Source organism: Leptidea sinapis, chromosome 15 (genome assembly GCF_905404315.1).
Source record: "Leptidea sinapis chromosome 15, ilLepSina1.1, whole genome shotgun sequence".
NCBI lineage: Eukaryota > Metazoa > Arthropoda > Insecta > Lepidoptera > Pieridae > Leptidea > Leptidea sinapis.
Genome location: NC_066279.1, coordinates 14,364,126 through 14,381,981, shown reverse-complemented (window position 1 = coordinate 14,381,981; position 17,856 = coordinate 14,364,126). Strand labels below are relative to the sequence as shown.

Here is a 17,856-nt window from a genome sequence, read left to right as displayed (position 1 = left end):
ACCTCCCCTTAATAGAGACAATAAGAATAGTGCTAATGAATACTGTCTTAGTTTTTCTCTGCTTAGTTTATTGTTAAAGTTAAAATGATTAATAGCCAACGGCTAGAGTGTAATTACAATGATAAAACTTCAGTTTTTATCGAGAAAAAAAAAGGAAGTAACTATATCATGTGAAATTTTCTTCGTTAACTTTTTTCCTTGCTGGAGGTTATTTGCTTCCTGACATGATAAGACAAATAAAAGTAATTTCAAACGCTCTTACTCAAAATGGATCTCGAGCTCTGCAAGTTCAATAGGTATTAAGTAGGTAAGTATTAGATAATTTTAAAAGCTGTATGCATCCTAAGCCGACACTCCTCAAATTTTTTTTGCATCACTCTTAGAATTTGTATCTAACGCTGTAATAAAATTAATTTCTCAATTATTACTTAATTTGTACTACTCTTTGATTATTCGTGTTATTACTATCCATAATAAGTTACTCTATGTTACTATCTAACCGACACTATAAATTATTGTGGCTAACATTTGGAGGCTCCATCTATTAGCGAATATTTTTGTTATGACTTTTAGTGTGGTTGATTAAATAAGTTCCTAAAAGCTATATATATATTTTCTGCTAACCTGGAAAAATTGATGGAAACACTGACAAAATAATAATAAATAATAAGTAATCGTAATAATCTGATTAACATTACAAATATTATTTTTAATATTTTTAGTGGTACTATTCAATACAAGATGGCGCGATGGAGCAAAACCTAAAAAAATATCAAACTGACAATTAACAACTGTCAACTGACAACTGACAACTTGACAAGTGACAAACTGACAATCAATTAGCGAACACTCGAACAGCCGCAAGGCAGGAACATGGCATTTTGAAGTTTGAATTATTAATGTAAATTTCTCTGACTTGTTTTGATAAAAAATTATATAACTGTTATAAATGATTTAATCTAATTCACATTTGACATAATGTAATTTAAATTATCAGGTATCAAAGTGACTCGTTTAAAGGCTGTCTTCCTTTTAAAAAATGCGGGAACATTTGTATGCTCTGGGAGTTTCCCTTATCGAAATTATCCAGTACTGGTCAGTATAAAAATAATTAAGTATAAAAGAATGTTATAAACGACTCTTGATGACTCTGTCCATAGCTTTCGCCATAACTCAGCAATTAGCTTGTCTAATTGTCTAATTACGGAGGTCTGATTGATGATGAACTGATTTAAAAATAGGACTTGTGATGAAATTTCAGCATTTTAATGGAAATAATATTGGAGTTCAACGACAACCTTGGATCAGATGCTGACATCATATAAATTTTTTGTGGTATCTTTGAGCAGTCTTTGAATGCGAGAGCTGTAATAGTTTTATGTCACAATGATTACCTAGTTGTAGTTCCATAGCCCACCAACTAATCCTAATTAAGTTTTTTTTTCTATTGGCTTACCTTTCGGTGTGATAAGATGATTAATATGATCTTTAATTTGTAGTATTATTAACTGCTCTGTAACCACATTTTTTAAGTAAAAATTTAACAATACATGTATCGTCATCATCAGTACCACATTTTTAAATTTATTTGAGGTTGAGACTAATCAGACCATACAATGATACACCATTCATATAAGAAAAGCTCAGATGCTCAATGCATTCAAAAAGTTATTAAAAAACTCTTTCTTGTAATACATTTACTGAAAAACTTGTTTGTAATGGTATACGCAATAACTTTATGATAAGTTGTATTATAAAATCTCTAATCAAGCCTGTTTCCATATTTCAATTATATATAATTAAAGTTGAATTATATATATAATTAGTGAAATAATAAAATAAAAACTATTTATTTAACTTATAAAATATAATATTACCATTTTAATTCATATGTTTGCAGGTTTGTTGAATGGGAGCCATTTTTTGAACAAGTCAACAGTTTTTACAATCCCGGTAACGTGTTGGAGGTGCTGTTTCCAGTTGTGGCGTTTATAGACTCAGTGTTTGCGTCACAGTTGCTCCTAGTAACATCCTTTGGTGGCTGTCTAAATGGTATCTTAAAATGGTGAGATATATTTTGTTTAGTTTACAATTACTGTATTTATAATTCTCTTGAGAGCCTGCATGGAGGCAGAAACAGCCGCACACATCATTCTAGAGTGTAGGAGTGTGGCCACATACCTTGCCAAACATCTGGGGTCACCGAGGACTCTCCCGAGGTCATGGGTGACATCAGAGGTTTGATAGACTATATACTAACTCACCTCACCACGCAAAATAGGCCTGCTGTAGTCGTCGAGTTGCGGATAGTAGCCCGTAACATCCTAGATAATTTTCTTGTGATTATATATTTTTTATTTACTTAAATCATAAGTGGGTGGAATCATTTTTGCATTAGTGTTCACCTCAAAGAATTTAATAATCCAAATTGTTAATTGCCACTTCTCATTTAAGTTCTGCTATTCTGAAGTTATAGTAAATTCTAAAATGTGTAAGTTTTAGACTTAGATGAATGAATCCCTACTAATATTATAAATTTTAATGTAAGTTTGTTTGTTACGGTTTTACGCCGTAGCTACTGAACCGATTTTGATGAAATTTCGTACAGGGTTTATTTTGCCATAGCAATCTGCCTCGAAATAAGATTAATGTATACTAGTCAAAATAAAATAAGGGCAGGGCCACTTGATTTTATTGACCTCGTTAGCGATAGTTTATTTTGTATTAATTCTGAAGTAGCTGATTATTTATCGTGATGTTATTTAATTTGTTAACACACATGTTTTGAGTATTCCACCTGAATAATTGTTTAAATTGGGTAGTTTTTCATAAATTATTGGAACCACTTGAATCTACCCGATTTTAAGACGGATTTCAACTCAGTCAAAGTAACGACTGTCGAGAACACTATAAGTTTTTTTTAACTAGTGGCTGAATTAACATTTTAAAGAAGTTATGCCGAAAATTCGACGTCGTATGGTCTTGCGTGCGTCGTATGGACCGTAATTAGGGCCGTAACATTGCTTCAAGAAGGCCATTCGCAGCGTTCTGTGGCGTTGCAGATGGGTTTTCCCCGGCGAGCGATACAGAATGCTTGGAATCGTTTTCAAAAGATTGGGAGACTAACCAGGAGACGGGGATCTGGCAAAAATCAAGCAACTATGGCACAGGAGGACGGCGAATTGCGCTTGACTACGCGCAGAGAACATTGCATCACAGCCCGCTGCTTACAAAACCGTTTGCGGCAGGCGACCAGTACACGCGTTAGTGATCAAACCATTAGAAATCATTTACACGAGGACCAACATTTCTCCAGGAGACGCGTAGTGCGAATACCATTAACAAGTGCTCATCATGCAAACTGATTATCGTTCGCAAGGCAGCATCTGGCATGGGATATGAATGATTGGAGCACAGTATTGTTTACGGAGGAGTGCAAAGTTACATCTTTTAGTCATGACCATCGCATTAGGGTCTGGAGGCGGATGCTTGTATCCATGAAAGTGACAGATTTTTGGGGCCCCAATGTTATGGTATGGGGAGAAAACTCTATGTCAGGCAGAACCTAACTGGTAATTCTAAACGAAGGCATAATAACAGCTCAACGTTACATCGAGGAGGTTTTATTTTCTCAAAATTGATTCCTTTAGAATTCTTTTTGACCCCATGTGGTCTCATATGCACAGAGACTCAGCGCAAGAATCCATCTGATGCGCGATAATGCTTGCGCTCATACAGCTAGGGCCACCAGAGAAGCCCTAGAGGAGGCTGGTATACAGGTGTTGCCCTGGCCCGCAAATAGTCCGGATCTCAATCCCATTGAAAACATGTGGGATTTAATGGAACGCAGTGTTCGAAGCACAAACCAACCCGTGTACTATAAACGTTCTGAAATCAAGCTGGGAACAAATTCCTCAAGAAACAGTGGTACAGCTGGTGGAAAGTGTACCTTCAAGGGCTTCAAGAGTGCATTAAAATACTTGAAAAGGCTTACTAGATATTGAGGAAAGTCACAAAACAACCAACATTTTATTTTTCAGATTTTTTTTTACCACTGATTAATTATTTTTGCAAAAATGCAAATTTTTTAGAAAAAATAGAGAAAATTTATTATTGTAATTGTTTCCATCATTATTTTATGCTGTCTACAATAAAAATCAATTAATTTATCCATTCGAATCATTAATCAACTCTTAAACCTCAAGAATTTATGAGAATACTGTAAAAACGTGGTGGCCCTTATTTTGTTTTGACTAGTATATTATTTTGGGACCTAGAGCGAAAACGGGAACCGGAACTGGAATAGGTCATGATATAATGATTATAGGATACTCTTCAATGCCAAAATTGCTTATAATTTTTATAACTACGTGGACGTCGGAGTCGCGGGTATCGGCTAGTATTATATATGATTTTATTTATATTATTACTTCCTCTTTATTAATGTTTTTTTAGAATTCAAAATCCTTTGTGAGTTATGAAATACAAATAGGAATTATATAAATTTTGAGGGCTGAAATAATAAAAATAAACACATTTACAAGCTATTCAAAATCAAATATTAATCTGGTTTTTAGAGATAATGTTACTAAAATGTTGAAATTTTTTGTTTGAAAGTTTATGAGAAAGATAAATTTGAAGATAATTACACTTTTATTCAGCAAGCACCTCTCACCTGTTTGTGTCACCTTCACATCTTCTTCTCCTTCACACGGGCGGTTTCCGCAACTCGACGTCATATGCGCCCATTTTGCGTGCGAGGGTGGTAGAGACTACTCCAACCAGCCAAGCTCCTCCAAGAAGTCACCCAACTTCTTAACGTTTCCGAAGACTTTCCGAAGGGCGCATGGTGATTCCAGGTGCTTCGCCCTGTAGTTTGCCAACTCTCTGCACTCCAGCAGAACGTGAGCGGCTGTCACCCATCTCTGTTGGAAGTTAACCTTCTCCATTCTTTCGGTAGGACATCTTGGTTGGCATTCATTTTGTTTTGTCGAGTAATATTATAATATTACAACTTCAATCAACACATGTCAACCCGTTGTTAAAACTAGGTCCAAACTTTAGGTTAGCTGACTGCTCCAGGTCTATATTACTTATCATTTTCGTATAGAACTCAAAGCAAGTGTATGTATGTGGAAATGATAATATGGGTGGTGTTTTTATTTTAATAATATGGGCTTCTACTTGTCCTTTAGAGAAACTTTTATCTGTTTTGAAGTTAGGTTACATTCATTTGATTTTCAAGAGAATAGTGTGTCACCTTTTCATGGTAGTGGGGGAGTGAGCTAGGAGACAGAGGACATCTCGCTCCCTCCTTCCTTCCCCTCTCACCCCGCTCCACCTGCGACACGATACTAACTAAGTCTTACCAAATAAACCTTTTAAATACCATAGAAAAGACTTTTTGTCATTTCACGGAACCAATTCTGGCATTTGGTCAAATCACTAGATTTGTTTCTAGAAATGATAAAACCGTGTTGTTATTTTAACATCCTCCGAGATATGACGAAATCACTATTTTTATCATATCCCTGCGACATATATCTGTAATAGTCTATAATTTCTTTCAAATATCAGGTGGCTATTAGAAGACCGGCCATACTGGTGGGTTCGCGAGACGACTTACTATACTGGGACAGCCCGCCCCAAACTGTACCAGACTGCCCAGACCTGTGAGACTGGTCCTGGCTGTCCGTCTGGTCACACAGCTACGGCAGCCTCTATTCTGATATTAGCTATTATGTGGATATCACATATCCTTAATGACAGGTATGGTGTTTTTTCTGTAACGTTACTTAGTCTATATTAGATATATATAACTCCTTTATCAGCCGAGCCATAAATACAGTTACAATAAAAAAAATAGGTTTGAATTTGGAACCAGTGTTTCTTATAGATATGAATATTCATTTTGATTTCACATTATTGTGATAAAATGGAATGAGAACGCCCAATGCAGCGCCACTCTAGATTCTTGAAAAACCCAAAAATTCTGAACGGCACAACAACTGCGCTCGTCACGTTGAGACATAAGATGTCAAGTCTCATTTGTCCAGTAATTTCACTAGGTATGGCGCCCTTCAGACCGAAACACAGTAATGCTTCCACATTACTGCTTCACGGCAGATAACTACATATTCTTAATCTATGGTGGCGATTCATTAGCCGTTGTTCTTGTAGACAATGTAGACAAGGCCTCATACAAAGGTGTGCGCTCATTAGCTAAATTTGCAAGGTCATCAAAGTAAAAAAATGTATTCTATGTCCATAAAAAATAAAAGAAAGTAGAACCTTATCATAAACCAACCGTGTATCTAAAATGCTCAATCTAAATTTGATTGTTTGTTTGTCAGTATTTAGGTTAGTAATTACATATATACTTTCTCGAGAACGTGAAATTGCATACGGTGTTCCCCAAGGTAGCGTGCTGGGACCCTTATTATTTTTGTTATATATAAACGACTTGCCCTCAAATCCTACAATCTTATTTGCAGATGACAGTACTATAGTTATTAAAGGCCTGCAACAACTCGAACTAAATATAAACGATGCTCTAGCTGGCTTAGCTGTAATAATTTACAAGCAAACCTACAAAAAACTAAGTTTTTAGAACTTAACATTGGCAGTTAATTAAATTGGACGGCACATGCAATAGAACTCAGTAAAATGATAAGTAAATTCTCGTACGCACTTTATGAGCATTTAAAAGACGCTAATAGACAAACTGTCCTGACAGCATATCATGGATTCGTTGTATCCAACTTACGACACTCATGCGAAAAAGAGATAATTTTTAAAGCCCAAAAGAGCTGCATTAGGTTAATGTCTTAAAACAGAAGTTAAGTTGACGTGTTTTAAAAATAAATTATTTAATCTCCTACTGACAAAAATGTACTATTCTTTAACGGCCTTACAAATAAAGTTGGTATAAAGCAGGGGTGGGACAGACGCGTTAAAGTGACGTTTTCATAAGACTGTAGTGCCATCTGTTAGTTGGCCCAAAAATGAAAGCTTTGTCAGCTGTCACTCGCTTTGAAACCTATCAACTTTTCTTTTTTTGTGTCACTGCACACTGGTCATAAAATGGCGGCTACTTCTAGCGTTTGCGCATGTATGTAGCTCTCGTGTTCCATTTTGCCTATTTGTACTACTAAATCTATTCTTTACGTTCTATGTTGTGACAGAATTAAATAACTCTACGCGCAATTTATTAAAAAGTAGAGTAAAGTTTAATTGCGTCACAACATTAAAAATGAATTTTATAATTTGGAGCTTATATATAGTTATTTTCGGAACCAATCTCCAGATGACGCTAGTTTTCAAATAGACAGCTCATAATGCGTAGAGAAGGCTCCCTTTTTTATATGTTATTATACTCTTTGGTATAAAGTTATAACTAATCATAAACCAAGAAAATGCAAAATGTTTACAACATCGTTGACAACACTGTCAATACAGTGATAATTCTGAAGTTTTCCGAATGACAAGCAGCCTTGCAAATAAATGCGGGAAACGTTAAACGTCCGAATAAACCAATCGTAAGTAAAATGTCTATTTGTAAACATTTTGCATTTTCTTGGTTTATGATTAGTTATAACTTTATGCCAATTTTATTTGTAAGGCTGTTAGACTTCTTATCAGATGCTTCACTCAATTGACATTTGAAATTATCATTTTACTCAATTTAATTACTTGCTAACTAATGTTTTTACTAATTTAAATTATTTACATATCAATTTACTGACATTATGTATATATATTATTTGTTTGTCTTGTTATTAATTATTATTTGTACGCCACAGCACGCGGGCAAGGAATGGAGAACTTTTATTGTGACTTGTAACATCTTATGTATACCCATGACTACAAATAAATGATGAAAAGAAATGACATACTTTATTATTATTTCAGAAAATGGAAGTTTGAGTATTGGAAATACCTAGTGTATCCTATATTCGCGAGCCAAATGCTGAGCGTTATGCTCGCGCGTATGTACGTCGCGACGCACTTCCCGCACCAGTGTCTGTTGGGGGCCTTAATCGGTATGAATGTTTTTGTTATTATTATAATATTATTATAATATACTTATTATAAATCTACTTCTAAAACTGAAAAGTATCAAATAATCAAAAATTTTATTTAATACCTCTTATGCAAACGTTTACCTTTAATATTGATAAAATACTATTATTTATATGTGCTACCTATTGATAGGTCTTAAGTCGGTGCCAAGCCCTAAGCAAAATAAAACTTAATATTATAAACAGATTACTTACTGTAATTAATAAGGTTGTCTGGCCACGCGTGTTTTGTTCTAGACGCTCAAAGTCACGCGTGGCTAGTGTAGCTATACTGTACTATTTACATAAAATGAAAACTACTGGGCCAAACTATATAAAATTTTTGGGACCAAATGGCATCTATTCCGCCTCGAACTAAAGAACTACGTAAAAGACATTTAGGTATTTATTTTTACAAAATTTATTCCTTTAGAATTCCTTTTGATGTTATTTCAAATGTAAATCGGATCATTTATCTCAGAGTAATCAATGTACAAACATAAAGAATACCGATCGAATTGAAAACCTCCTCCTTTTTGAAGTTGGTTTAAATGTTGATTGAGGCTCTTAGTTATATTTGTTAAGAAATATGTCACGTATTCAGTCCTCCCGTTCCCTCACCACGAGCCACGATCACTAATATAAGCACATACTTTATAGAACATTTAAAAAGTCTATACTCTATGGACTAAAAAAAGCATTGTTTAACGTACGTTAATGTCACCAAAGCACAGTTTTTGAAGTTTACTTCTTTAGGCGTATAAGGGATTTCTTTTTACGAACGAAACGCAATAATAATAATATAAGCGTCACGAAAATGTGCAGCGTTTTTGTCGAAGAAGAGGGAGAGAGCGGGTTATCGTGCAGGTTAAGCGCGCGGCCGCGTGTAAGTAGAACATTTTCCCTACTAGTGTTGATCACGCAGGTTCAGCGCGCGGCTGCGAGTAAGATGTTCTACTTGAAGTGAAGAAACTTCAAGAAGTTAAGTAAATAATTTCTCATGTTGACAAAAACATTTAGTTTAAAGAACAGATTAGTATATTTTAGAGAACATTTTAAGATAATTAAATAAAATGAGATTTAAAATTAGTTTTCCATAGAAGTTTCACTTCTGACATGTGTACTTTGTACGCACGCTATTTCTATTGGTCTGTGGTACAGACAACTAAATCTAGGTTAGTTACATGGGGTAATATGTAGTACAGACTATATTACAAACATAATATTTCCATGTTTAAATAATTAGACTAAACATTTAAATGTCAACTTAAGAAAAAAAAATTCAATATTATTTGCCAAGATACTGCTAATGTAATTTTATTTATTGTTTAAAATATACTAGAAGCAAACTACAACACAATTTAAGCCATCCCCATGAGTTTATGTGAGGAATAGCGAGTTCACTTATTGTAAACTTAAAATATTTTAATATTTAATAATAATTATCCTTAAAATATCAGATTAAAGTAGAAAAAAATACATAAAAGAATGATATGACTGAATTAAACAGCAAAACGGAAACAAAATAAAAAACCATAGGTATAAAGAAAAAACCTGTGTACTTTTGCCATTCCTTGAAGTAAAAATAAACTACTCACCACAGATAAGTATGTATACAATAGATTTTCCTCCCTGATGCGGGACTCGAACCAGCGACCTCTCGGTTCCGCCCGAGCGCTCTTCCACTGAGCCAACCGTTCGAGTGACGTATCGTTAGAAAATCTTTGTATGCCTTGTTCAACTCTCAGGTTTCATCTACAGGATCTACTTTACAGTTGATAACCTGCTCAACCCCAATATTTGGGAATTGACTTGAGATGTCGCTCTTTCAAACGTAAACAATTTGATATTTTTAAAGTGATATCCCTTACTTCTGGGATTAATTAAATTAAAGTCAAGTCCCGCATCGATCTTAAATTTTGTTTAAAATTTTAATTTAATTAATCCCAGAAGTAAGGGATGTCATTTTAAAAATAACAAATTGCTCATTTTGTTTTTTTATATATAACTCGTGAACGGGTGCTGCTTGTGGTGCCAGGTCAACCTGTTATAGTTATTAAATCATTTTATTTGTTGGATGCTATTACGTATTATGACAGTAATCACGACCATCACGTTCACGAAGCATCCTTACACAAACAATGAATTCAAGCTCTAAATGTTGATGCATCCAATATAGAATAATTTATATTTTTACAGTTTATTCTTTATTACTTTTTATGAAATAATTTATAGTATATCAACACGACTCATATATTGGATCCAGCACCATACAAACTAATTTGTTATGTATATTACAGCCACTGTAAAATACTCTATTTAATTGAAAAGAGTGGCCGTTAGTTTCTTATATGTTCTTCTCGCGAGCTCAAGTTTTTACGAACATAATATAGAAAATTCAGTAATTTAAAAGAAATATTTGAAGTGAAGATTCAAAAGCGCTTAGTTTAAGCCGTATTAAATAAAGTTTATCTACACCCATGCTTTAAATCCTCTATTATAGATTCTAAACAGTTAGCTTATTGCCAACATTAAAACACCCAATGTCCGAATAACCATTACATCATTCAAACGAGTGTTGTAATGAAATTCAGTACACCATTACATCATCCGTTTTCATAATAACACTCCTTTGGATGATATTATGGTTACTAGGACTGGCTTTTTTAATGTTAGCAGTAAGCTGTTTCAGAATCATTTATAGAGGATTCATATTATTGGTGTAGATAAAGTCTTGTATGCAACTGTTGATAATTAGGTATTAAAAGACTCATGTGGTACTATTATCATACTAACCCATATTCGTGTTTTAATACCCCTTATTACACAACAGTTGCATAAATAACTATTATTTGACTTTGTCTATATTGCAGGTGCCTTCATAGCCCCCGCCCTGTGTCTGTACGTGGCGGACCCCTACATCTGGCATTACGGACATTACAGCACACAGACGACGTCCAGTTCTATCAAGAAGCACCTGATTGTGGCACTCCTGACCGCAGCCGTCTGTGTCCTCACGTACTTCGGTCTGATGCTGAGTGGCATCGACCCACACGCCACTGTTAAATTAGTGAGTTTGGATTTAATTGCAACAAATTGAGAAATAGTATTTTTGTTGCATTACTTTACACATTACATTGTAATTGAAATGATTTGTATAACGCTGAAGCTGTAAATGTTGATTTAAAAGAGTGGCAATGAGTTTCTTACCACTTCTTCTCATTAAAGCTCAACCATTTCCGATGTTGTGGTAAATGTAAAAAGAAAACTTTGACATTCATAAGTGTCATTTCCTTGACCTGAATGTATAAAGTGATTTTGATTTGACACTATGATATATATATATACTTCAAACGAAGTGAATAATTTTATCATTATTTTATTTTAATTTTTCCCAAAAATTATCTAGCCCCAAACTAGTCAGTCATGTATTACAATACATAATCCGTATGCATGACTCTGAAACAAACATTCATATTCATCATACATATGTTTGCGCCTACCGGGATTCGAACCCGGAGCTGAAAAGAAACTTAATTAAACCATATATCTGCGTTTCTTTATTGAGATGAAACAAAACCGATCCTTTTTTCAAAATATTCATCACCTCGACGAAGGAAGACGTCTACTGCTGGACAAAGGCCTCCCGAAAAATCTCCACAATGATCGGTCCTGCGCTACCACCACTGACCTGTATAAATACCACTGGACAGGCTGTTCCATATGTTTGACACCAAATTTTTGTGCCTATTTGAACCGCTTGACGCACTCGCGAGCGTCCAGAGAACTAATTTTGACGTATAAACGTATAATACAAATGGCTACGAGAGAAGCCTACAGTACTCTGAAGCATTTTTACATTTTGAATTAATTACTTCAGGTATCAACGTAACAAAGTACCTACACAAATATTTTTATTTGTAAATAGTTTCCCACCATCTATCGATGTTTGTTTAGCTGAGGGCGTCATCCTAGTGATTAGTACCGCAGACTCTCGCTATGGACAACAGCGCCAAAATGGCGAATATCAAGCAGGCACAAAAGCACTTTGACAGCCGCAAGTCCAGTGGTATATAGTAGAGGTGAGTGTGCGCTACTCTCATCCATCGTATTCCGGCGATCAGATCATCGGTCCATCTTGTGTGGCATACCAACCTAGCCAGGCCCTGACTGCATTCAACTCCCGAGTTCTTTGTATATGGACTACACTTTCAACATCACTGAAACGATATTATCTCATTATCATCAAAGGCGTTCCGTTGGTGTGAGAACCCCGACTCCATCCACGTGTCCACAACTCCGCTATACGCGCTGGTCCAGTGTTCTTCCACGCTCATTGGTTGGGCGTTGTTCGTGTCCCCTGCAGTCGCCAAGTATGTATAAAACTATCAAAATCTACACTTCCTTAAAAAATTATAAGGGTTTTTTTTATGCCAATACGGGATGAGACGAGCAGGACGTTCAACTGATGGTAATTGATTTCAGGATTCTTGAAAAACCCAAAAACTCTGAGCGGCACTACAATTGCGCTCGTTACCTTGAGACATAAGTTGTTAAGTCTCAATAGCCCAATAATTTTACTAGCTACGGCGCCTTCAGACCGAAACAAAGTAATGCTTACACATTACTGCTTCATGGCAGCAATCGCCGCCGTTGTGGTACCCATAATATAGCTTGCATCCTTTAATCCATCCAGATTTACATGGGAGAGTAAAGCCGCATGGTAATGGGGAATTTGCACGGTTTGAGCCGAACTGTATAGCGTATTTTTTTGTAATAGGTTTTTTATGTATAGACGTGTTACATAAATATTATAATTGTAATTATTACGACGGGTACTCACGATATATATTTTATTGATTTGATGCCGATATTTCGATCCTATTGCATGAATCGTGGTCAAGGTGGCACTGCGGAGGCGGCGAGAAACACTTGACAAATTGACACTCGGCATCAAATCAATAAAATATATATCGTGAGTACCCGTCATTATAATTACTATGTTAAAATTCCGTGATGATAAAAGTTAAAAAATATTATAAAGTACATTTTTGACATATTTATGACGTGCGAATTATACAAAATACCTACATTAAATATTACTAACTTAAGTGATTCTGATTTGATTTACAAAATTATTATTTACATTAATTTATCTACTTAATTAATTAAATTAAAATAATTTTATTTGAATTAAACTGATATTTATATCGATTTCTTTCAAATTATAAACTTATATATTAATATTGCTATTTGTAGTAGTATTATTGCAATACAATATAAAAATAGATATTTTTTTGATTGAAAATATTCGTCTAATGAATATAAGCAGTTTTTACTAAGGTATATTTTTAATTGAAATGTGAAATGACTATTAGACGATACCCCATATAAATTAACAAACTTTTCTATTTCAGATATCGCCATGACACATACAACAGATCCTTCATTCTGGCGGCGTTCTCGACCATTCTAATAACATACGGCTTTCACTATATTGATAATATAATTCCCAAAGACAGCGTATTAAAATTCTACGCTTTTAATTCTATTTTGAGCTGTTTAAAACCGCTGCTTTTTTTGCGTGTTGTACCTCAGGTCGCCATGTGGCCATTTAGAAATAAATCCAAATAGAAGCATTTTTGTGATATAAAAATAGAACAATTTAATTTATTATGATACAAGTGAGATAAGTTGCTCATTATATACGAGGCTGTGGCTTGCAGCTCGAGGCGTAGGCGAGGGCGTAAATCAGCCGAGTGTCTTGTGAGCAACTTGCTCACGAGTTTCATACGCAATTTTTCAACACACTTGTGAGTAAAAAACAAGCATTGCATTAATTGTTTAATTATTAAATACGAATATTAAGATAAATGGCGCGCATTTTTTTTACACGCGCCAAATTTAAGTTGATTGATTATATACAGCCATACAGCCTCCTTCATAATTATCATTAAAATGCATATAATTTATAACAAATTATTGTGAATTATACATAATTTGATAACAATAAATGTGTTTTCGTCCTAATATACATTTTTAGAATATTTATTAATACGGCGTACCTCAAGTTTTTGTCGGTGTCGGTACCGACTAGTTTCGGAACATTCGGAGGTCCTTCATCAGGGTGAGTGGTGGATTCGCGATAATGTCCCACCTCTTACTGCGGACTTGGGCTCGTAGTCTGGCGGCTGGACAGGGCGGGGCGCGGGGTGCGCCGGTCATAACGAGCACGGTATTCATGACACTGTATCACTATGGGTGTCCACAGTAAGAGGTGGGACGTTATCGCGAACCCACCACTCTCACCCCTGATGAAGGACCTCCGAATGGTCCGACACCGACAAAAACGTGAGTAAAGCCGTATTAATAAATAAATGTGTGCCTAACATTTATTTATTCTCAAAATGTAAATTGCTTTTTAGTATAAAACCTCTTTGTTGTTTCAAAAGAAAAACTGTATTTAAATCCGTTTAAATTGCTATAAAATGCTCTGTTTGCTCTCTTATAATTTGCAGTTAAGTACTAACTTATCGGGATAATTCTATCACGAACTAGTGTGTAATATTCTTATGCACGCGCGAGTTATAGTTCAGTTTACGGTCCTAACAACGATGTAATAAGGCTCACTTTACGAGCAAGTGTGTTGAAATAGTTATTTATCTACCCATAATATGAATCCTCTATAAAAGATTCTGAAACAGCTTACTGCTAACATTAAAAAAGGCAGTCCTAGTAACCATTACATCACCCAAACGAGTGTTGTAATGTTGTACTGCATTTCATTACAACACTCGTTTAGATTATGTAATGGTTATTAGGACATTGTTTTAATGTTTCCAATAAGCCAACTGTTTTAGAATCTTTAATAGAAGATTTAAAGCATGGGTGTAGATAAAATGTATTTGTTGCACTCGCGAGCACAGATGGAGGGTTTGATTCTCGTGGCTTTTAGTTATAATAAAACAATTTAATATATTTAAGATTCTTCGTTGCGACTTGCCAGTAGCCTTGCTAGTAATTTCCGTAGCATCAATCTACGGAATTTCGAGAATTTTTTAAATCGTTACATCAGTTCCAAAATGTACCAAGTCTGAAATACATTAAGTTTGAGAGAAGAATGAGAAATTGTTCCAGAAACGACAACCCACCATTACCGCAGACAAAGAAGTCGGTAAGTGAATGCAGTTTAGTTGTTTCATCAAATAGTTGTTATGCCGGAGCTGGCAAATGACATACATTTTTGTAGTTTTTGTATCTTTGAATCTTAGACCATTTATACGTCTATATTAGACTATGACAGCTGTGAAAACGTCGAAAAAGAATGAGTCGCAATGCACATACACTAACACAAAGTGTCATAGAAATCTCGAGTGTAAGACTTAGCTTGTCACGCACACTAAAGTAATAAACCTGGCCTGTTTTCATCGGTTGTCAAGCAGAGACTATCTAGACGTATAGATTCTCTAAGCCTTACAGCTTTAACTTATAACGCATTTAATTGAAAAGTAAAGTTAAATATTGTATATATTATGTTGTTTATGATGAGTTCTTCAGTGAGTGATAATAATAAATATGTTTTATAAATGTTGTGTTTTTATTTATTCTCTATACTCTGACTTGAGCGTTGAGCGACACTTATATACATCTGTACATTGATATTGCATTGTGCATTTTCCCCATTGAGGTTGTTTTTGTAATTGTGCGTTTAATATATAAAACATATGTTATATTATATTTAATTTGAATTTAATTTTTATACACAAATAAAATTTGAAAAACAAAATTTTATGAACAATGCGGGATTCGAACCCACGACCTAATGCGTTCCGTGCCGGTGCTCTAACCAAGTGAGCTAACCGTTCGAGTACCGCCTCGTTATAAAATTCTGTTTGCTTTGTTCAACTCTCAGGTTGTGGCTTCATCTACAGGATCTACTTTACAGTTGATAACCTGCTCGACCCCAATATTTGCATATTAGGAAATTGACTTGAGATGTCGCTCTTGTAAATCTAATCAATATGTTATGTTTATTTTTTAAAGTGATAATCCTAGAAGTGACGGTTAACACTTTAAAAATAAACATAACATATTGTTTTAATTTTTATAAACCACCTTTTACACAAATTATCTTGCCCCAAACTTGGCATAGCCTGTACTATGGATACAAGACAGCGATATATTTAATACAATATACTTACTTAAACATATTATAAGGATAAATCATAAAATATAGTCCTCCGCCTTGTGTTTGTCTGTCTGTTCGCGATAATCTCAAAAAGTACTTCATCGATTATCATGCTGTTTTCATGGTGGTTCTCGAGGGAGGTTGCAGTATATAATTTATAAATTTTTTGCGTACATATTTATAATTTACATTAACGATATTTGTCGGAGGTGTCGGAAAGAGGTGTGAGCTTTCAACGAAAACGCTCTCTAAACCCTTTGAGATATCACTAAATAATGTAAACTGAAATTGTGTACCTAATATAAGTAGGTCTACAGATAAGTTAGCGATGACATTTTTCTATATCTTAAGGATAAGATACTATATCCATCTTAATACTTTAAAAAATTTGCAATTATATAGGGTTAATGTAAAAGCTGTTTTCACAAATACGATATTAATCCTTATCATTATTAGTTAGATAATTTACTCTTATACTTACAGCATAGAATTGCTTGATGTGATACGACCCTCCACTGTCTTTCCTACTACAAATAAGGAACTTTAGTTGAAGGATATAAGCATTCCTAAATATGTTTTTTTTCTTTTTTACTAATTAAATAATATGATAACACATTTCCGATGGTTTTAGACTACATTACATTATTCCCGAATACTTAAATCATATTTTTTTTTTCTTTTGACAGAACAGCGTCTGTTGGGTCAGCTAGTCACATCTATACATACATATAAATAAAATTGGAGTGTCTGAAATTAAAATTGAAATAACTGATTTTTATGTATATGAATATATTATATACGGTAGGGGAGACCGGGGCTGGATGTGACAGGGGTAGATAGTTAGAGTGGCAATGGTCTTGAAACAGAGAACGAAATTCTGACGATAGAAAGGCACAAATGCTGCCGCCAGCTAGCACGCCACGAGAGCTAGTGGTGAAAGCTTTTTTGTGAGATGAGCCCGCACGTGCGGCCTTTAAAATCGCAGGTTAGTAAAATTTTACACTTTTAGTAATGTTGGTTTGCAACCTATGTTAGTTGTTACACATAAAGGTTGAGTTGTCCATGTTGTACACCCTAATGCTTTCGTTTTCCAATAAATCTACGTTTATACGGCTATGTTTATTGACGTTTTCACTGCATAATTTTAAATGGTCAGATTTGGCGTTGGGGCTAAAAGTTCTATTTGTTATATAAAAGTTGTGATTTGTCACTACCTGCCCTGTAGTGCTTGCTGCCGACTGAGATAATTCACACTAAATTTCATTTATCAAGTTTTTGTTTATTTTTTGTAGGATGTCGTAGGTATGTGAGAAATATTTAGCGAGCCAAAATATCTAACGAGATATTATTTAAGGAAAAGAAAAGAAGCAAAAGGGCACACCTGTGGAATCTCTCACGTTCGGCTACCATAAGAATAGCCAAGTTTTCAACGATGAATTTAAATGCAGCCAAATTTACTACGGATTGACGCCAAAAGATTTCAATCAACTGGCATATTTGCGCAAACCGCAATAGTGGCGTGACAAAAAGACAGCAGGATCGAATTGGCTAACAGAATTACTTAAACGCATCCGTCATCTATAAGAACACCAGAGACGACTAGCTTGA

The 17,856-nt window shown here is 34.7% G+C and overlaps 1 protein-coding gene across 1 annotated transcript; it reads left to right on the top strand.

Moving 5' to 3' along the window:
• The first annotated feature begins 863 nt into the window (after positions 1–863).
• Positions 864–15,647, top strand: LOC126968518 (glucose-6-phosphatase catalytic subunit 1). Its single transcript, XM_050813587.1, has 7 exons — positions 864–1,095; positions 1,901–2,065; positions 5,578–5,769; positions 7,912–8,042; positions 10,934–11,130; positions 12,312–12,433; positions 13,478–15,647. Exons 1-7 carry the CDS (start codon positions 1,040–1,042, stop codon positions 13,692–13,694), a joined length of 1,080 nt encoding a protein of 359 aa, XP_050669544.1. The 5' UTR covers positions 864–1,039; the 3' UTR covers positions 13,695–15,647.
• The last annotated feature ends 2,209 nt before the right edge of the window (positions 15,648–17,856 follow it).